The sequence below is a fragment of the Phaethon lepturus genome, unplaced genomic scaffold (genome assembly GCF_000687285.1).
Source record: "Phaethon lepturus isolate BGI_N335 unplaced genomic scaffold, ASM68728v1 scaffold5694, whole genome shotgun sequence".
Lineage (NCBI taxonomy): Eukaryota > Metazoa > Chordata > Aves > Phaethontiformes > Phaethontidae > Phaethon > Phaethon lepturus.
The window spans coordinates 265-21,925 of NW_010535336.1; the positions used below are offsets into that span (position 1 = coordinate 265).

General features: G+C 40.5%; 1 protein-coding gene across 1 annotated transcript in view; it reads right to left on the reverse strand.

Moving 5' to 3' along the window:
- Positions 1–4,209: 4,209 nt before the first annotated feature.
- The window catches only part of LOC104619767 (suppressor of tumorigenicity 7 protein homolog), a 57,465-nt gene continuing 40,013 nt past the window's right edge, over positions 4,210–21,661 (reverse strand). The window contains exons 9-12 of the mRNA XM_010285766.1: positions 18,917–19,067; positions 14,151–14,243; positions 10,997–11,136; positions 4,210–4,531 (exon numbers count right to left, since the gene is read on the reverse strand). Of these exons, the coding sequence (XP_010284068.1) occupies positions 4,436–4,531; positions 10,997–11,136; positions 14,151–14,243; positions 18,917–19,067 (480 nt within the window). The 3' untranslated portion in view covers positions 4,210–4,435. The remainder of the gene's footprint in view (positions 4,532–10,996; positions 11,137–14,150; positions 14,244–18,916; positions 19,068–21,661) is intronic.

Genomic DNA, 21,661 nt, shown 5'->3' on the forward strand with positions numbered 1-21,661 from the left:
TGTAAGCTTCTTTCTTCCATGAAAAAAGCACTCCTGAGAGCTTTTGCTTTTTCTTAGTGGGAAAAAATGCTCAGAGGATTAAATATTGCTAGGAAAGGCACCTCCTCAACCTTCAGCTAATTAAAGACAAAAAAGGGGAAAAAACCCTCAGAAGAGACAGAAATCAGGCAAGGCAAATGAAATAATCCTGTACTTTGTTCTATGGAATAAATTTATTCATGTGTTTAGTCATGGAGAGGAAACAGCTGTCCCTAGGTAGACACTTCAGTGTCAGAATAATATTAGATGAGGCAAAAGGTTGTCGGGTTGTGGTTTTTTTTAAATATGCAGTCCAATTTTCTTGAGGGAGTTCCCTTTACTTTTGCTGCATGAAATCAGAATCTAGCAGCGCTCTGAAATGCTGTTAGCCTGCCAAGATTTTGGGATTGCTCCCTCCCCACTATTTTCTTTTTTAACAACTTTAACCCTAAAAAGCGTGTTGAGCTGTTTTAGGAGGAGAAATATCACCAAAAAGTATAATGTTCTTTTACCGCATGGAAAATGGGGAATGACTTTTAGGAATAGTGGTGTGTGTTGCAGGCTGTGGGTATTGCAGCTCGAGAGATTGTTACGCTTTTTTTGCTTTCCCCCTCTGCAAAAACATCCAAACCCAATTTCTGCATCTCACCCTCACCTCCCACTCCTGTATCAGCATCTTTGCTGATGTGAATGAGGAATAAAGCACCGCAGTTCTGGTACTGTGCTGCACAGCTGCTGAAGGGCACCCAGCCCGGGCGCCCAAATCCCCGCTGTGCTCAGCAGGCAGCCGGCAGCCCCTGCCCGCAGGCTTCGTGCCCAGCTTCTCGCGGGACTCGGCGCTCTTGGGCTGGGGAGGGTGCTTTCACCGGGAAAAAACAGCTCTTCATCCAGCGTGGCAGCACGGAACGTACCAACGGTTGCTCGTCCCCGTGGGTTTCGCCCCATGCTCTTAGGAAGGGCTACATACAGGTGATGGGCACCTCTGGGGGCAGAGGCGGTTTTGTGGTGACGGACAAGAGCCTGCAGGTTTCTCCTGCCACTCCAAATGACACGCATGAACTTGGATTCTGATCTGAAAGACAGCAGCAGCTCCTGGGCTGTAGTCGGAAAACATGTCTTTTATTTTGGTGTGTAACAGCTCAAATGGATATGGCTTCATCTTCCCTTTTCTGCTGCTAATTGCATGGAAGAAGCAAACGTATACGAAGCACTATATGGACTGCTCCCCCTCCGTTGTTCCGGCAGTGCCTCTCTGCCCTGAGCTGGGGGCTACCTCGCCCACACTGCCTTAAACTGAGCCGCTGAGCTTTCAAGTGACAGCCCCAGTGTGAAGGGGGGGATGCGTTGTGTAAGGGGGAGGTGCAGCTTCCTTCAGGTGTTTACCTTCTTGTAGGCTTCTGCAACATAGGAAAACTGATGTTTTTCCTTGTTTCTCCTGGGGTAAGGACTTCTTTGCTATCCCACTGAAAAGTCTGTTTATTCGACGTTCACGCCAAATGACAGGAAATGATTTACAACCAGAGAAAACAGCAGCCTTCCCCTAGGTGCAGCACTCACCTCTCCGGGTAGGGCTCTGGCTTGGAGCAGCTGTACATCTAACCGGTGGGAGGGCCAGAAGGTGGCCAGCTTGACTTACCTGACACTCCTGGGGGTCTGTCTCTCCTTTGTTCTACGCAGGTTGCAGCGTAAAGAGATAGCATGCATCCAAACTGTACTAGGTTGTCTTTACAAAAAAAAAAGGGGGAACTGTGAACATTTGGAGCTTAAAAGCACCACCCCCCCCAAAAAAAAAATCTGCAAACTGAAGATTTGGACAAGTTATTATCTGAATCCGACTTCCAGAAGGCTCATCTCTGCACTAAGCCAGAGGCTTTCCATCGTTATAATCGTGGGCTGTGTTCGCCTTTTGATCTAAGCCACGCTGAACTTCACAGGAAATATGTCAGAGGCAGAAAAGCCTAAGGCAACAAACTCTGCCTGCTGAAAAAGAAAATCCTTTTGTCTGATTTGCCTGGTCTCCCAGATGCCTAGAATTATAATTAAAGCTAAAGAAATATCTTCTAGATAAGATCCATGGCTCATTACAGCTTATGAAGGAGATGGTTACTAGAAACAGTAGAAATAATAGAATTGTATACAGATACTTTTGAGTTCCTAAAAGTTCCCCATAGTTCAAATCAAGGATCTGATTCTTCTAGGAGTTAAGCACTCCTTTTTATCAGATTATTACAGATAGTGATTCCCCCACAGATCATAATTCACATTATCGCTGCTTCTAACACACGGCCAAACTAGTACCTTAGCTGCTGGCAAACACGGACATTTGTATATAGCTAGAAATACACTGATAGGCAAACATATTTATGTATTAGGACTGTTAATCACAGCAATTTGTTCTTCTGGAATGTAGGGTACCTATAAATGAACTTTATAAAGTTTATAAACTTCATTTATAAATGAAGGTTTTTGAGGTGGCTGGGAATAAGCAACACAAACCAGCACAGGACAGCAAGAGCTGAGTATGCCTGAACCTTCTGATTTTCATCCACCTTAAATAATTCTGACAGCGCCGTTGTGAGGCAAACAAACACCTATAATTATCCATCGTTCTACAGCCAGAGATAGGCAGGAGCACCTGCTGGAAAAGTGTTCTCTGTGGCTGTTGTAGCAATTCAGATGCAAAGCCAAGAACACAAACACCAGCCCGTTTCACACTTCCCCACGCTAGCAATCCACTACCTCTAATCTTACGCCACATCCCACATTAAATGCGAGCCGAACTAATTTCAACATTACAGTGAATTGTTTTGCAGGAATAATGGCCAGAGATGAAAAACCTGTATGGAAATCCCCGACAGCGACACACCTCACCAGTTTTAACACTTAGCCACGGGGCTCTCTGATCTTCCATGTCCTCCCTCAGGTCTCATTCTTTCAGTTGATTTCTCCTGCTGTGGGGTTGCCTTTTTTCCTCAGTTTGCTTTAATGCTGTACCAGTGCTTACTTGGACAAAAATCTTTCTTCTATGTAGACTAGCATATCTGTGATCAAGAGGGCAAAAAAGAACATAACGCATCTCCTGCTGTTGAGAAACACTTTCCTTTTATAGCAACTCTGCTAACAGCAGTTTTGACTTTGCTCACTCATTTCCTCATTGATAGACAAACTTATCTGCTGGTGATCACAGTCCCTTAAGCTGTTTAGAATTTTTAGAAGAACAGCAAAGTTGAACTGGAAAAGCGGCGTTTTTGATCCACTGCATCGGGTTTACGCTTCCTTACCTGGGAGAGAAGCTGAGGGAAAAAAGAAATACCCTTGAGGCATCTGCAAGGATGCAAATTAAATTCTTGACAGAGAGAGGACTATTTGCTTCAACTTCCAAATCAAATTCTTGATCTTAGAGCTGGCCTCGTGCATTAGCAGAGGTGTCTGTGGGAAGCTTCCATCTACAGTGCCTAAGTTATAAGTGAATACTTTGACTAAACCTCTCACAGCTCTGGGTTAAGATTTCCTGAGGTAAGCACTAATGACGAAACACCAACCTCTCTATTAATTGTGCATGAACTAACACCAATTTTGCAAATGAGCTTCTGGTCTCAAGCAACAGTTTATAACACTGATGTTTAATCTGTACAGGGAAAAGTTTTTTTCATACTCGAAAAGCTCTAGTAATGCAACAGAAATTCAGCAAGAAATGTGTAAGAGCATGAACGCAACGATCACTCACTACAAGTAAATTTGTCGTCAGTTCTCTGCCATTATTTATGCTTTGCTTTCTGGACAGAGAACAAAGCATGGAGTTTCTGGAGGTACCTGAAGTAACAGTGGTGTGAAGAAAATCTGTAAAGTACATGGACTTTTTGCAAATTCAAATGAGGCTAAAACTGACCTCTGCACAAGGATGGGAATCAGAAGCCAAATGTGCTATCCATACTGCCTGGAGAGCCTAAAGCTGCTTTAAGTGTCCAGAAGCCTCGTCTAGACTGTCTCTAGCAGTAAGGGCTTCACCCTAACTGAACTCTGTAAGAAAAGGCAGTGATACTGTTGCTTAATTGTTAAGTTATTAGTGTTTTTTCATTAACTGAACGGAAAGCCAAGCCCTGGCTGTGGTGAAGCAGATACACCACACATGTTTAAGAACACAAAGTACAATCCGAGCTTTGAAGAAGAAGCCAAAAGACAGCAATGCTGCAATACACAAAAGTTTATTTTTAATTTTTTCTTTTCTGAAGGCAAAATATAATAGAACCTAACATCAATGTATTTTGTACAACAAAACAGTTTTTATATGAGAACAGACAATCCATGAAGAGTTTTTAAGTCTTAGAACTGCTTCCCTTTTTTATCATGCTTTCTTGTGGTCAACAAAAAGTTGGCACAGAAGATGTCACGGCAGTCAGTCAGCAGGCGTGCTCCCTCAGATCCTTGTCAGCTGGTGCCACAGACTGGAGGGCAGGATACTTTCTACTTTTTCCATCACAAAATTTAAAGGGGCAAAGAGGGTGCTGAGAAACTGCAAAGAAATCAGATACATATTCAGATCAAAATCCAGGATAAAATACACCCTCAAGAGAAAGCTGTCCAGTAAGAAACAAAACTCTTGCCACGTTCCTCTGTAAGATCCTCCAGCATGATAAAAATTATATAACTCACGTATAAAGACTTTCTGCCAAATCCTGAGCCTTGCATATATACAGATTTCTGGATTTTGCAGTAAAGAAAGTGAAAGCCCCATTTTTATGAAGATTAAAGTGATGAACTACAAAAGTTTTCACACATCTCACATCCCAGATTCAGGCTCATACTGAAGCCACTAAAAGCTCAAACCAAAACCTACTGAAGGGAAGGAGCTTTTTCGTAACGGCAGAATCTATCAGACCACCTCTCAGAGACAAAAAGCGTGTCTTTAGATTCAGGGTCAAAATGGTTCTGGGTTATCTATAGATTCTGCTATATACATTGAGGCATCACTGACTGGAATTTATCTTAACCTCCTCCCTCTTTTACAGAACACAGTCAGCAATGTTGAAAGAGCTTTCAATATGTTAATGTTAGGACAGGCATATGTCACAAAAGTCAAGCCAACAGAGACCATTTTATCACAGGAAAAAACCACTGCCATCTACCTCAGAACATCTCAGAACTCAGGTACTCAAAGCACTCCCAAAATTTTGGGAAATATGTATTAACTGTGCTTTATATTAATTGCAATTCAACTGTACACATTACATACAGATACATGGGGGCCCTATACATGTATGAAAGAGCACAGTGGCTTCCAACCATTTAAGCTGATGTGACTTTGCTAAAAATACACAGTTCTGATCGGCAAAGAGCTGCAAGAGGTTTGTGTTTCAGTTACTGCTCTGCAGTCAGCACAAAATATATGAACTCTGCTTACTGCACTGATGTGTCTGCTTGGTAGGTCAGTATTTTGCTTTAGCAAATCTGGTGCTGGATGGGTTCTCTTTTTGCCCAAAAGAAAGAACTCTCTCTCCTGACAAAAGAGAGCATCAGACTTTTTGTATTAACAGACTTGCATCCCTTCTCCTGTTCTGAATTTGTTCCATGTATCTTTAGGCACTTAAAAGATGTAGATGAGGGGTTCTGGTCCCCCTGTAGTCACTGAAGAGAACTAAGCACTTCCAGAGCATAATTCTACTCATCCCAGGACCAGAACTGCCTTTGGAAATTGTCTCTTCCCTCTCTATCCCCAGCTGCAGAGGAAGCTGCAGTGGTCAGGCTTTGTCTTCTCCCGCAAAGCCAGGAGGACTGCGGCGCAGTGCAGGGTGCTGGCCTAACCCAGCCACACTCCTGAACTGCTGGCACAGCTCCTGACACAGTTCTGGCCCCTGCCAGTTAGTCTCTCCTCAACAAAGCCCAGGCAGAGTTTGGGGATAGCACAGGGCAGGGACAGTCCCCAGCAGCCAGCGAGGAGGGGGCCATCCTGCCTTTGAAGGGAAGAGAGTTTAGGGCTACAGATGTGAGCTGTGATGTGTCATTTGCCTTTGGAGCTGCAGAATGAACAGTATTTTATTATTTAATACAGATATGTCCTTGGTCTCTAACTTATGCTCCTAAGTATCTAAAGGTAAGTATGAAAAATGCACTTTCAAAAATTGTTAGAGGTCTGTGTGCTGCTGAAACACAGCTATATATGGCAAATCTATTTAAATCATTTCAAAATGGTAATATCCAACAGCCAGAGATTATAACCATTTCATGGTATCAAGCAAGAAAATATCTGCCAACAGTTTTACTGTTTACCAAAATGGGCTCTGTGCAGAGTTTAACTGTAAAAAAGTATGATGTTTATGATGCTTATGCATTTTAAAGGCAATAGTAAACATTCAAATTCTTTTTCTCCTCTTGGACATGTTTGCATACAATACAGCCACCATATCATGGACAAGTTGTGCATCATGGGGAAACCAGGTAAGACCATCATAACGGTAATGAGATTTTTGTCAGAAGCACAAGTCAAAGAAAAAACTTGTTCTAACTGAAGCTGAACAGAGTTTCAGCTGTAGTGCTAAAGGTCAACCCGTGTAACGTGAATCGCAGCTGAATTAATGTAACACTGACTTACCTAATCTTAAGAGTTTGCTATTACTATTTCAAGTGGCTTAGCCTAAGTAGAAGCATTCCCTCTGATTAAGCTGTGAACTGTTTAAATAAATATTTCCATTTAATTTTGCCAAATGCAGAAGGCTTACTAGAGGATTATTTTTTGCTCTTTGAGTAGTGCTCGATCTATGTGGTAAGCTTGCACCATCACATCTACTTAGGTAAAACTCAGCTTTCTAACCAGTGCAAATTAACACTTGTTAAATCAATGAAACAAGAATAATTTGCCTGACAGTAACTTTTACTGCAATTCACAGGAATTTTGTTGCTGAAGTAGTCGACTGTATCTTATAACAAACTCAGCGAAGTTCTGTAGCTTAAAACGAGCCGTTTTTCTCCACCTGTAAAATCAGTTGGTCTACAAAATACATTTAAATTCATGGATACCAAAGCCTAGCTTCACTGAAGTCCAAACAAAACCTTTGCTGACAGCGAGAGGTTCAGGATGCCACCTACTCTCTTGTACAAACCCATGTAAACAACATCTGTGCTGGGGCTGTCTGGCTCTTGGAAAGCTCCTGGTGCTCCTGTCCTCAGACACCACTGGCATATGCCTATCCAGCTTGTTTGCCACATGGCAAACATAACACCCAAGAGGGCTTAGTCTGCATGATATGGTTGTTTTGTTTTGTTTATTTTTTTTGCCTTTCCTCTTGACACTGGTTTTATCCACACGTAACAGAAGAAACAGCACCAGCAGTTGAGTAAGAATTCAAGGTGGCAGAGAACTGGTGATGGGAGACCTGTAAAAAGTTTGCTATTACTATTCTCTATTTTAAAAGAAAACTACCAACCTGGCTATTTTAAAGCTGGCAGAAAGCAGCTTTCTGGGACCACCTTCTGAATACCACCATTTGATTAAAACAGATATGCAAAAGTATCTTTTTAAGTTTTGCCACTGCGTGGCTGGTGTTTGCATGGAAGAACTGACTATTTATTGCTCAGTCTCTGTGATCTGATCTATGTATTCCCTGCCTCACTGTCTACAGAGGTCCAAGCAGATGAAGTATCTCGCTAGGCAAACCTGCTTGCTGAACTGAGCTCTCATCCATCATACAGGAAATAGTGAAATAGACCATGTCAGTGACCTCAGGCAAACAAAGGAATCAAATCAGAGAAAAAATAAGTCTTTCTGAAGTTTCACTCATTTAAAAAATTTAACTAGGCACTACACGTTTAGACACGACTGTTGACAAATTATACAGCGACTCCCTTGTTAATACAACTCCCAATTTTATTCAGGATATTTTCTTATTGCTACTGTGTCATGAAAGGACCTGTACTTACATATTTTTAACGATTTCCCAGATATTTTTATTATTTCTGCATGACAATGAGATAAATTTAATAATACCTACACTGTGCTGACAATTTTATCGAAGCCATGCAATCACAAATTTCTTAATGCTTGTATTTGTATCTTAAGCGGCCTCCAAAGACTTTTGTTAGAAAGCCTTGCAAAAATTAAAACCACAAGCTGTGAACCCACTTCTTCCTAACCTAGTGAAAATGCTAATATCTACTGTCATTTTAAAGTTACTGATACTCAGCCTGACAACACAATCAAAGAAGAACTGGATTATTCCAATTTCATTATGGGAAGAGCCAAGCTTACTTCCAGGTACAACTTTACAGAATTGGTTGGATGCAGTTGGGAATATCCAAACTTGCAGCTGAACTGACAGGCAGCTTTCAGAGCAGGTTCTGGCCCTAAAACATGCATGCACGGATGGAGTTTGGTGAATTCCATCCTATGTTGAACTTCCCAGAAGAGAAAAATAGCTTTAAAATACCTTTGACTTCTGCCCTAGGGGACTGTCATAGTGGCATAGGCTACCTTTGGCAGTCTCACACGTGGAGGAGGTCCTTGGAACTCAAGTGCTTTTTCTGCCTTGAAGAACCTACTGTCTGGGTTAATGGGCTATGGAAAAGGTGCAAGATGATGCTACCTGAAGGACAGGTCAAAGCTAGTTCCCAACACCCAATCATGTTAATTTGTTCAGTTTTTGTGAAATACGGTAAATGTCAACTTGCAATAACATAAGCCTGGTCCATGACGGCGATATTACATCTGTGCAATGCTTTTGGGATTGGCAGGCATAAGAGAAGGAATAATTCTGACCTATTAAAATTAAAGTATATGTGCACAGTTTCACAATGTAATATACCACAACACAATGAGTACCAGCCATATAGGAATAGGTAATTCAATGCACATAACCACAGCAACAGTCAGCATATTCATCTTTTAGCTATTTATGAAATTAGTTATTTATGAAACAATCTTCCCTAAAACTGAAAGGGAAGACCTAGGGCTGGCCAACCTCTGTTCTGATACAGCTGCATTTCAAAGAGATGTCTGCCATGATTTCCTTTAGTCTCATACACCTTGGCTACTTTTCCCAGGGGAGACAACAAAATGCGCCTTCTGAATCAAAGCCTTTCTACGAGCCACTAGATCAATGGCCATGGGCTTGAATTCTGCCCTTCCCATGTACAAGAAAAACGCAAGTGCTGCGTGTGGTGGTTTTTGAAGATTAAGATACAGCTAAAACAAGTCACAATGCATGTTAACTGACATACCACCCGCATCCATACAGCTTCAGAGATCTTGAGTGATCTTGCTGATTTTTATGCACATTAACACAGCCCACATTTCAGTTCTATTTGTCTGTGCTTATTTTATTAACTAGGAGCTTTGCCTGCTCTGATACGCAGAACTTAATAACTGTGTACAGAGTCTTGGGGTATCTATTAACATCAGTGGCAGCTGCACTGACACATCAGGGAAATAGACCCTTCTAGTCTGATTCTACTCCCCAAATGGCTTTGGAACCTGCATGCTCCAAACCATGGAGAACCAATTACTAACACACTACCAAGGCAACTTCTGATATCTCTGTCTAATGAGTTAAGCCCATGCAAACATGCTACCAATTTTCTCCAATTCCAGTAGCTCACTGCCTGTAGCAGGAGCAATAAGCGCAAAATCTCATCATACCACTAGCTTCAGATAGAATACAAGGCTGACAAGCACAGGAACAAGGCTAATGGGGACAGATTTGGGGTCATTAACTGTGACAGTACAAGAAAACTGCAGATTACATTGAAAGAGCCCCCAAATAAGGGTCATGCATTTCAATTACTTAAGGAAAAAAATACAAAAAAAGCTTTACAACGAAGTTTAAGATCATGTGCCCAAATTGTGCACCTACTGTCCACCTAATGCCTACATATGGACTCAAGAAGCAAGAGAAAATAGTAATATTTCAGGTACGTTTCAGCACTTTTTGCTGCTAGAAGTGGCATCTTTTGCTACAGCTAATCTTATTTTGTGTCTTCTAGAGCTAATGAAAGAAAATTCTTGACGAAAGAACCTACAACCACGCACAGGCCTGGGTGGTAGAAGACCTGGTTCACCTGCAAAAGGGAGTCTCTTGCTATTTGCAAAGGAGTTTGAGAAAGCACTTGCAATGTGGAATCTGCCAAAGCCTTTCAGCCTTGCCTCCTCCAGTCCACCCCCTCTGCCCCCCAAATCAAAAGCACCAAAGACATTAAAAACAAGGCCAGGAAGCTGTTTTGGAAATACAAGACCTACAAGAGATATAAATATATCTGAAAAAATAATTACAACAGAGGATATTCAGTATTTTTTGGAGGAGACAGTTTTTTTTTAATAGCCTAGAACTTTTCTCTACGTGGATTTTTCATATCCTAGCACACCACCTGGTTTCACACACACACACAAAAAAAAGTGTTTTAGCATAATCGATGGCCCTTCCCCCTCATCCTCCAATATTTATTAATCCTTGGTCAATTAAAAAAGCAGAATTATCAGAGACTTCCCTCGATGTAGTTAAGAAAAGTTATGAGGCAAATATTGAGACTACTTCCTTCATGGCAGTTTGGGGAAAGAACACAGAAATTTGTCCTGGTTATGACTACACTCTGTTTCTGCTCATATTAGGAGTTTCTACTGCACTGGAAAGCGCAGCACAGTCATTATGGCTCTATACAAAATAGAGGGGTTTGGAAACCAGTATTAATTTATTTTATTGGATTATATATGAAAACACAGATATTCCCTTCTCCCACCAAGCCTTTTTTGGCAAAATCACAAGAGATCTAGCGTAACAAAAGAGCCATATAGACCAGAAAAGACAGACAGTACTGTGTTTTACTGATTAGCTCCCTACACAGTTGTTCAAGTGTCCCCCTGCTCAGACACCTCTTGATGTTTTATTTATACTAGTGAATATGCAGATATTTAATACCCTGCAATATTTAGCTCAGCTCTTCCTGCATCTGTGTCTTTATTTACCAGAAGAGAGCAGCAGTAGAGAATACTCACAGCTTTTGCGAAGACCCCCATAAGCTCTGGGAACTGATGTGTCAGGAGGGCTAGCATGGCTGTGAAAGAACATAGTCCAGCAGTGAAGAGGATGAAGAAGGGAAGCTCTTTCTTGGGGTAAACTGAAACTTCATGAAATGCTGTTAAGAAAAAAGATGGGAAGGCAAATTATACATAAAAAACCTCAAACCCAACCCAACACTGTTTAAACAGCCACAGACACCCAAAGATGCTTTTGAAAGAAGAAACACATAGGTCTGAAACCTAAGGCTAACATTATTGTTGGGTCAGTCACCTCACCGCCAAATAATCCTCATCTAAAGATCCTATTTCTGGCTTACTCTGGTCCTATGTACATGTCACTTTTGCTTTCCTTGTGCCAGAACTAACTATAATGCAGCTGTGCAACAACTAACCCCAGAAAACTAGCCTACAAATAAAACATCCAGGTTTTTTATGCAGGTCATTGACCAGCTGCACGGCTGCATGTTGCTAATGCTGATACACAGAGAGTGCAGAAACATGCACCCGGGAGCAGCAGCAAGACCAACCTTGCAGAAGCATAGCTGTAGATCTGTTTAAGCAGGCTGTAAAACTACAGCCTTTGTAACAGTAAATCCTGAGGGTTTAATCTGCAGAACCAAGAAAAGTTATCCTCAAGGGAGGACATATAAATACGTACTTTAAATTCAGATTTTCAGAATTTTCTGTATACTTATAACAATACAACAACTTTTTAAAGCGTTAAAACCTGGAATTTAAATTAATAGTGAATTTTTAAGATGTTTATTAGTATACACTAAAAGGAATACAGAAACTTCCTCAACTCTGGTATGAAAAATCACTTGCTTGGCTTTGGAGAAAGCAGCACTGAGAAGGCTAAAAGGGTCAGAAGAGGATAATGAATATTATACTGGAAGAATATATCCCTTAAACTTTTATGGTAGCTCAGATTCAAGGTGAAAATTAGGCTGGGTTGGCAAAAGGTCTGGTGGACACTTCTCTCTCTGCTTCACTCATTCAGTCCATAGTTTGGAGCCACAGTCATGATAAATTCAAACTTTGAAATGTTTTTTCTCATACAGGACCAACCTCAAGGCTTTCCATATACTCAAATCCTATGACTATTTATACACACTAAACATTACTCTTCCATTTTGCCTACTTTCTTTGCTTCAGTGACCAGCTGTCATCTCATTGTACCTGCAGAAAATGTAAACACAAGGAAATCCAGCAACATAGCAGGACAATATTCATGACTGCATTCATCCATGACTACTACATCCTGTAGTCATTTCCAAAGCCAACCGCAGGAATTCATAAGAGGTTAAATGAAAATATTATGAACTAAAAATATGTATGATTTTTGGGCCTCCTAATTAATTCAGTTTAAAAAGAAAAACACAGATAATGTGCAACTTCTCTTTGATTTCAATTAAACTTGGAGATCGGGAAATAGCAGATCATGGACTTTGTAAGTCTAAGATTTCTTGTGCTCATTTTTTTGCACTTGCTTTTGACACAGGCTCAAACTTGTTGTTCCGGTCTGTTATCCAGCCATGGCAAAAGGTTTGTGATTGATATTTTTAAATTGGATAGCCTATCAGATCGTAGTGTTTTGATACAATTCCAGCTGATTGACCTTTACACAGGCAATTAAAGGGTATGGACAGGTATGGCAAACGCCTTTAACTGACCTGTGTCTGTCACAGTGTGTTAAACCCTTCCCTACTCAAACCCAAGAGACACTGCAGTGAAAGGCATTTCTCATAACTGCCAGAGCAGAACACGATTGTCTGCATATGCTGTTAAAGTGTCCCTTGCTTCTAACATTTGACAAGAACGATTAGTTTTGCACCTAAAAAGAGAACGCTGAGCTATTCTGCATGACTTTGTCATTCCTAAATCTCCTGACACTCCACCCTCCCCAACTCAGCATCCCTCTGAGTAAAGCAAGCAGAGCACTCTAAGAGGTGTTGTTATAATTAGGGTGATTATAATGGGGTGGGGAGATACTGTCAGTTGCCAAGGATTTCTGTGTAGTATCAGCGAGAAAGTACTGTGAAAAAGAGACTCACAATGAGTGATTTTCCCTGTATTATTCTCACCTAATGTTTACTCATATAGGCTTATAAAAAGTGGCAACACATTTTTCAGCCCAAACCAGAGAAGTTTTGAATGAAAGACTACAAAGAGTGCAAATGCTCTCAAAACCAGCCTTCACAGCAGAAGCAGGCTGTTTTACTTTTTCCAGAAAAAAACTTCTCTTTATTCCTTTTTCAAGGATAGACAAGGTGAGAGAAGAATCTTCTTCCTTGGATCTACTTGTATTTGCCTCCCCTGCCCTGACCCTGCAAAGTCCCACTGACTTCAGCAAGAAAACATGTGGGAATGAAGCATAACTGTTTGCAAGACTGGCTGCTTTGGCTCTTCCTCTGCATTCTTGTGCTTCACTGCATGCACTGCAAGAAGTCCCATTAGCTTGGACTGTAACTCTTCCCAAGGGCTGGATCTGTCTTTCTATCTGCATCTTGCAGAGCACTGGGAACGCTGTTGGCACTTTGCTAATGCATGCAATAAACATATATAATAAATGACTGAGGTAATTTCATATCAATCTCTTCATAACAACACATAAACGATTACACAAAGAAAACCCTTTCTTGCTATTTAAGACTGCTTTTCAGAAAACGTCAGCATAACCTGTCAGAGTAACAGCTGCACTAATGATCCAGCTGTCCTCAAGCAGATTTGATCTTGCCTTGGAATTTAAGTAGCTACTGTGTCTGCAAAAGACTAACAAGGCTGTGCCACTGTGCTTTTTGTTTGATGGGATGTTACCTGAGAAAAAAGACCAGACATATTTTCCAGTGTCTTGGCAAGAAAGAACAGCAAGATCTAACTGATTTATACCTCTTCAGTAATCTCTCTCCATGTCCCTACATCGTCAACAACAATAAAGATATAGCTAATTGTTATGAACTATGGCTAGGAGCTGCCTCTTAAACCATCAAGGAAGCTCCAGAGACACTGTCAACCCGATGATTCTAATCCAGTGTATCCATTTTAAAAGGCATCAATGGAGAGCAGTGCTGTGAGACTCAGGCAAACGATTCTTTGATGTTAACAGTAAGAAGAGATAAGTTGAACGTACATGGTAGTAGTTCTCTATCTGCGGTTTCTGTACAAATTGGGTAAGGGTAGAAAAGATGTCCTTTTTCCAGTGGATAGGGGATCATTCTGAAAGCTGAAAAGAAAACAACACCATGCACAAGTTACTGCGAGCGTGGCAGTCACTGGGCATACTTAACTATATTTACAATTTTGAAAAACAGACAAAATATAACATTAATATTTGCTTGCAAACAGCATATAAATTGCTCAAGGAAATGCCAAAATATAAACCTACACTTAGCTTTTAATCCTGCAAACACTTATGTTTATTCTTGGGAGAAGGTTCATGGGCATCAAGCGATACAACATTACAAGTACATACATGAATGTTTGCATGATCAGAGCCCACTGTACATATGTCCTGGTTTCAGCTGGGATAGAGTTAATTTTCTGCAGAGAACCTAGTGTGAAGCTATGTTTTGGATTTGGGATGAGAAAATAGCCAAATTTACACATTTGTCTTAGGCTTTTAGACTGCAGAATTTTTAAATCTCAGGGGAAAGAAGTGTATCTCATGTAACAAGTATAGCCTACAAAAATGACCAGCCAAGCTTGTGAATTCAGGCCAATACTCACAATCTCTGTGCATCAAGCATAATAGAATTTTTTCATGGAAAAAAATACGCTACTTTTTTCCCATCACGCTCCCACAGACCAAGTAACACTGATGACTCAAGCCCAGAGAACCAGTTTTAACCAACACAGCCAATGTTTTCATTTTATATCTGGCAATCAAAGATTAATACTGAATTATTAAAACCAGGTTCCTCACATGCATTCTTTTTAAATGTAGTAGATCAAGTCAGGTTTCCAATATAAATCTTCAGGTCATGTATTACTTAATACTTAATCTTATGCATTTTTTAAATTGAAAATAGTAACAGAGAGGGAGGGAAATGGATTACTAAATCTGGATGGTGATGATGTCACAGGCCATCTGAGTGTGGCTTATGGAAACATCAGAATACTTGACTGAATTACAGCTTTGCAATCAAGGCATCCTTTTCCATTATCCTATATATTATTCTCACTGTTAAAATGTCATCAACGTGTTATTCTCACTACTCCTATGAACATCAGTCACTGAAGCAATATTTTCCTCAACAGATGTCCTAGAAGCACTGTATATTTTAGATGTTAGGCACAGCCTACTGCCACACAATAACACTCCATTATCTCTTGCTCACAAGGCAACCAAGGAATTGGTTTAAAATACACAATACCCCAATATTTTCAGTTGCGCACACTGCATTTGAAATAATGTCAGCTGTATTTTTTGTGCAATTATATGAGTGTATTTATTCTTGATTACTATGCTTAAAGCAATAGTAAAGAAGGCAGAAACCCTCAAAGGTTGTAAACCAACCTGGGCTGTAACATTCTTTCATTATTAAATCCCCCCTCTCCACAACACCCCAAAAAGTCAAGTACAAATACAATAAACCAAGCCTTGTATGATCTTCACAGGCAGCAAACTTGAGCATCTGTACAACAACATATGTGGAGGGACGTTCAATGCTCATCACTTCAACATCACCAACATAAATTTTTCCTTCAAATTTGGCTTAATATTTAAGCAGACAGTCATGCCTCTACTGCCTTACCCTGAATCACAGTAGTATTAAGGTTCTAATAAAAATAAAAAGGGGCAGTAAAGATACTGCTTTTAGAAAACAAGCAAAAAATATCTGTATAGATTTTGCTTGAATTTAAGCAGTCATCTTTGACATGAGACCAAATATGGAATATTTACAGCAAAACAGTTTGTTTAGCAATGTTATCAGCCATGGAAGAAAGTGCTCTCGTTCATCTGTATCAGCTGTGTTTACAGAAGTACTTCTCTGCCTGACTCTTACAGTATTATCTGATCTTATTTTACATTAATCAATTCAGGCAGCACAGAGGCAGTTTGCTATTCAACCGTGTGCTCATCGTAAAAGCCACGGTAGCATTTGAGAACCCCTAGGTTTTTCTTCTTCACACAAACAATAGGAAACATGACACAAGTTTAGAAGCCAGTGACAAACAAGCACCTCAGCCTCTTGAAATTTGGTTACTCTTGAAACTATAGACGTTCTGTACAGAACACTGGGATCAAAAGCAGAGCAACGTTTCACATGGTGTCATTTGGGCTTTTTCAGTTGTCCCAGGAGTAAAACTGTACTTTGACTGATAGAATGAAGACAGAGCAGGAAACTACCAATACTCCAGTTCGATGATATTCATTATTTTTATCACCTCACTTTTCTCGATTGTTGAATGCAGTTTGGGAAAAACACTCTGAGAATTTCAGAGTTGAATATATCACAAAGACATATCTGCATAAGCTTTGTTAAAGGCTGTCTTAATTAGCAGTGACCTTAACCTCCTCAGAAGCATTCAAAATGCATCCCCCAAGTGACTGACTGACTGTACTTAATTCTGCTCAATTCCTGCAACACTGAATAGTGTATATATGTGGGCATTGGATTACTACATACAAGCTACTAAAGTGAGACTTGTGGTTACTTAAGCATGCCGACAGTACAGCACACTTTAAAGACATGGCAAGTACATAAATACCTAGAAAGAAAGTGAGGGCAACTGACCATGTACGGTATGAAGACTGTTGGTTAGAACTAGTATTTAATTAAATGTAATTTCTCTATCATGTTTCCACTGGTTTTATCTTATAATTGCACAGAGATTCTAAGGAAACCTTTTTGCAAGTAAAGGACAGACGAGTGACATAAATAGTTCACTACATCTGTAAAGAATATTACCCAGACTGAGATATGGACCAAAAGTTATGATTATTGGACTAGATACTGATGAAACCATTAAAATCCATGGTTTTTATGGGAGTCTTTATGCGTGAGCAAAATCTGAACAAAATTCTTGAGCACTGTTCAACTCTCTGAAATTGCAGCACAGAATGAATTACGGATTTTTCTTTATAGAGGTTATGCAATAATAATCATTTACATCTTTGCAGGCTACTATACAAATATTAGCTAATAAAATACATATTCAGATTGCTGTGGAAGTAATAAGGAGAGGAATCAGTTAATGCAGTTAGATGGGAATGCCCTACGCTGCCTTCAGGCCCAGATGATTAGATTTCCCAGGTGGCAGGAGGACTGCAGGGCAGTCAGTGTCCTGTGCCAAAAGCTGGTCCTTGTAAACAGCCCCTTTAGGGACTCCCCAGCCTGACAAACCAAAAGAAGATCTATTCAGGATTCCCTGCAAAATACTGCTCCATAATGATGGGATAACAAGGCCGTGGGCTAAAGGACTTCTGCAAGCATCTGTAAGAGAAGAAACACTACATAAAAGCAACCCACTGAAAATAAGCCACAGAGGAGGAAGCTATGACAGAGAAAATAATAGACTGGGAGAAATGTCAGGAAAAGAGCAAGTAGGTAGGACAGGGAACAATGCAGCAGAGCAAATCCCAGGTGGGAATGGTACGGATAACTGAGCAAGGTGCTCTGTACACCTAGAAATAAAGCCAATGCTTCCTCAGAGAGCCTATATTGCAAATTACACAAGTTCAGGTGATCTAATACAGTGACTGAGACAGTAAGTCACTTTTACAATGGCAGTATTGAGTCTATTTCCATAGGAATTATCATGGTGTCAAACTGTATCTTTTGTAACAAACCTAAACGAGAACAGCAAATGGAAGAAGGAAAAAATAGTGGTATACTGACATACGGAGAGGCTAAAAGAGAACAGAAGAAAGTAGAGAAGCAAGAAAGCAAGCAAGCAAGAAAGAATCAGAAAGAAAAATCTGCATTAAAAAAGCCCACAACGGCTGACTCTAAAAGGTACTTTTTAATTCTCTGGAACCTGAAAAGAACACATCTCAAAGACAGGATATGATAATTTAGGTTAGAGGCTTAGTACACAACTCCAAACCCGTACTCTAAGCAGGGCCAATTTCAAAGTTAGGTCTGGTTGCTCTGGCCCATGTCCAGTTGAGCCCTGAGTATCTCCAGGGATGGAGATGCCACAATCTACCATCAACCTGTTCCAGTGCATCACCACTTTCATTCTGAAAATATTTTTCTTATGTCTAAATGAAATTTCTCCTGCTGCAGCTTGTATCTATTGCCTCCTGTCTTTCCGCTGTGCCCTTCTGAGACTTTGACTCTGTCTTCCATATTATCTCTCCACTGGGTGGTGGAAGACAGCAACTGGATCTCTCCTTCACCTACCAGAAGTCTTTTCCAAGCTGCATAAAACCAGCTCACCAAGCACCTTTTCCTGCTTCACATGTTCCAGCCCCCTATACAACCTAGTGGTCCTCCACTGGATTCACGTGTTTGCCAATTAAATATTAATGAACAGTATAAAACAACACAGTATTTTATGTTGTTGAGTTTTGGGGTTTTTTTCTGCTTATAAGACACACTCATAATTTCCCAATATCAAAGCATTCAAATAATAACAAACAAATGTCTACAACTCTGGAATGAGAAAGGTAAATTATTATCCCCTATACATGAATAAGAAAATACGTCACAAAGAAGATGGAAAATTTTATTCAGTGTTACACAGCAAGCACAATGCAACTATTCAGAACCCTTCTCATTTAAATGAAGTTTGTATTTTCAGTTTGAATTTCAAATATTTCAATGCTGGGGAGGATATAACTGACCTCCAAAATTCCCACATACTATACTTCACAAAAAGCTATTATTTTCTCATTACATTCAATAAAACTAATTTATTAGTGCCTTTGTAAGAAAGAGAATTACTTACTGCCTTCCCATGTACAGTGTAAGAGATTCAGTGCCCCCTCTACTCTTTTCCAGTGTTGAAGATGAAAGAAAGCATATGCTATTGCTTCACTGTCCCCTCTCTTCAGAATATGTTCAGGGGGCAGAATTAAGCTTTTCATTTCTAGTAGGTACTGCAATAAAAAAGCAGAGCACAATTATTTCAGAGGCAATAAAAAACACAAAATCTGCCTGCAATTCTACAACGCACACTGAAAGGTTTATTTCCCTAAAGTACTTTCCCTCATAAGTGTTTCAGCAAATGTGTAATATCACCAATTGCACTTGAAGATAATTATTGAATTATACCCAAAGACTAAGATATGCTGACAGATGGTTAATGTTTTCAACTCTAGTAGGGGGACTATACAGAATTTCTCTCTTATTAAAGGAGATGGAAAAAAGAGCTCAAAGCAGAAAAGAGACTCTAATTACAAATGCTTTTTAATTAAAAGTGTTTGTAATAAAATGAAGAAGGCATTAAGCAGTTTGATGCACATAGTACTTCTATAAGGAAACATGCGGTACTCATAGTTTGCACACAGGTTGCTTTACTGCATTGCCATCAACTGGTTGCTAGGTCTATGCATATGCAAGGTTGGCAGCCACCGAAGTGGCTACCAACAAGTTACTAAGTAAAAAAGTTACAAAATGTATGAAGTACCTGATTTCCAAGAAAAAAGTATTGGATGTTTAAACACACTACCTGAAATAGTTATTGAAAATGGTATGAAAATGACAAGCACCACTGACTAAACTCACAAGCAATTCTCCCCGTTACTGGATCCCCCATAACAGAAGTGGAGGAAACACACAGAGGGTTCATGCTGCAGGAGAAGACAGAGGTCTTGGACATTAGTCAAGCAGGTGATTCTCCCTCTTTCCCCAGCCCATGAACTAGACCACTACCAGTTCAGCAGACATTACCTCATCACTGGTGTTACTACATTCCAGTTAGTGGAGGGGAAAGATACACCCCTTGCTGGCATGCTGTACAGGGGAAGGAATGACAGACAGAAATCACAGGCTGCCGAATCAACTCCTGTTTGTCGGTTCTCCTCTGAGAAGCGTAACGCTCCCCAGCTGTGTGCTGACTGCTCTTCAGTAACTTAAGGAAACTGTCACTCTCTTCCAGGATGCCCAAGAGCAAATGTTCTCCCCACCAGACTATTTAAGTTAACTCAAGAGGCAGCAGGTGAGGCAGGCAGTAGGCTGTCAGGCCCTAACGCAAGGTTCGGAAAGGGAAGTTATGGTTAATTACTGGCAAAAAGAGAGTGAGCACACAGCCCCTCCGCTTCACTGGGGCCTCCGTGCCTGCGCTCCGGCCTCTGCTTTGGTCTGGATGGAGGAGGACCGCAGGACCTAGGGACTGGCAACGACCCAGTGCAGGCACCCAAGAGAAGACAACTTGACACAGAGGTGAAGCAGAGGCTGGAAGGTTAACACCTTCCACAGCTCCTGTTAAATGCTGACTTTTGTGAAGGGGAGACTGCCGGACATGCTTGAGCACCTGCTCAGTGTGTGAGCTGGTGCAGAAAAGAGGAGAGAAGAGGGTAAAAGACATAAATGAAAATTGAAAATCAGCCTCCGGGAAAGGAAGAGGAAAGGCCAGAGGGAAAGGAGCATGAATGGCATGATGTTACGGAGGGCATCCTAGAGCTAGTTGCTTCACCTGAAGGAGTCTGACAGGAGCTAGCAAACAGGTAACCGAGTGCAAGAGACCGTGACCAAAGCAGAGGACTGATAACCCTGGGAAATAGATAAATACTTCAAAGAAGAAAGAGAAATCACACACGTTTCTGATGCAGGTAACAGTATTAAAGGAGAAGAACCTGAATTAGCAGTGGGAGTAATATGTGTGATACTTGGATTTTCCCTAAAGCCTTTCAGAAAAAATTGAGAGCGTTGCAGAGCAGGTGGATTAATGGAGGAAGCTGCAATTTAGTAGGCAGGACAGGGGATTAAGAGTGACAGAGAGAACAGAATAAAGAGCTGACAAGAGGGAGGGAGCTGCCAGGCTTACAGGGATACAGCAAACATTCTTATTCACTGCCCTAATGAATGTACTACCCTCTTAAAAACACACATTATACCTGTTGAATAGAATGGAATACAGCTGCAAGAGCTGCAGGTTTCTATCTGTTTTATTAATCTAGAACGTAACTCTTCTTTCGGTATTTTTTTCCAAAAGTAAATGAGAAATTAAGTTCTCAATAATTAAGTATTTCAAAGGAAATAAACACAACCCCAAAGCTGTATCACTATTTGTGGGGAAAGAATAACCAGGAAGGAATGTCCTATTTCTAGGAGCATTGAGATGAAAACTCATCTGATTATTTTGATTCTTATGTATTGCTTGTTAGCAGTGACTAAAAACAAATCAAGTGGAAATACCAGATGGAAGGATATGTCTTGACACTTGCAAATCATTCTTAGTCCTCACCCAGTTGTGTTACTTTTCAGTCTGCATTTTTCTCAGTTTCAGAAAGAAAAAACTATTTTTAAAAGTTCCTCAGATCAAAAATGTGAAATACTCCTCCCTCATTACTCTATCACAGCTACTTTCCCAAACAAAAAGTCCATAATCTGATTTGGTGATATTCAAGAAGACCCACACATAAAGTTGACAGGCGGCTCAGGTCTTATTTGGCCCTCATAATAGTTTTTGGTTTATGCCACACGTTTTAGGCATACAAACTGTCAGTGAATTTATTCTGGAGGCATTTTC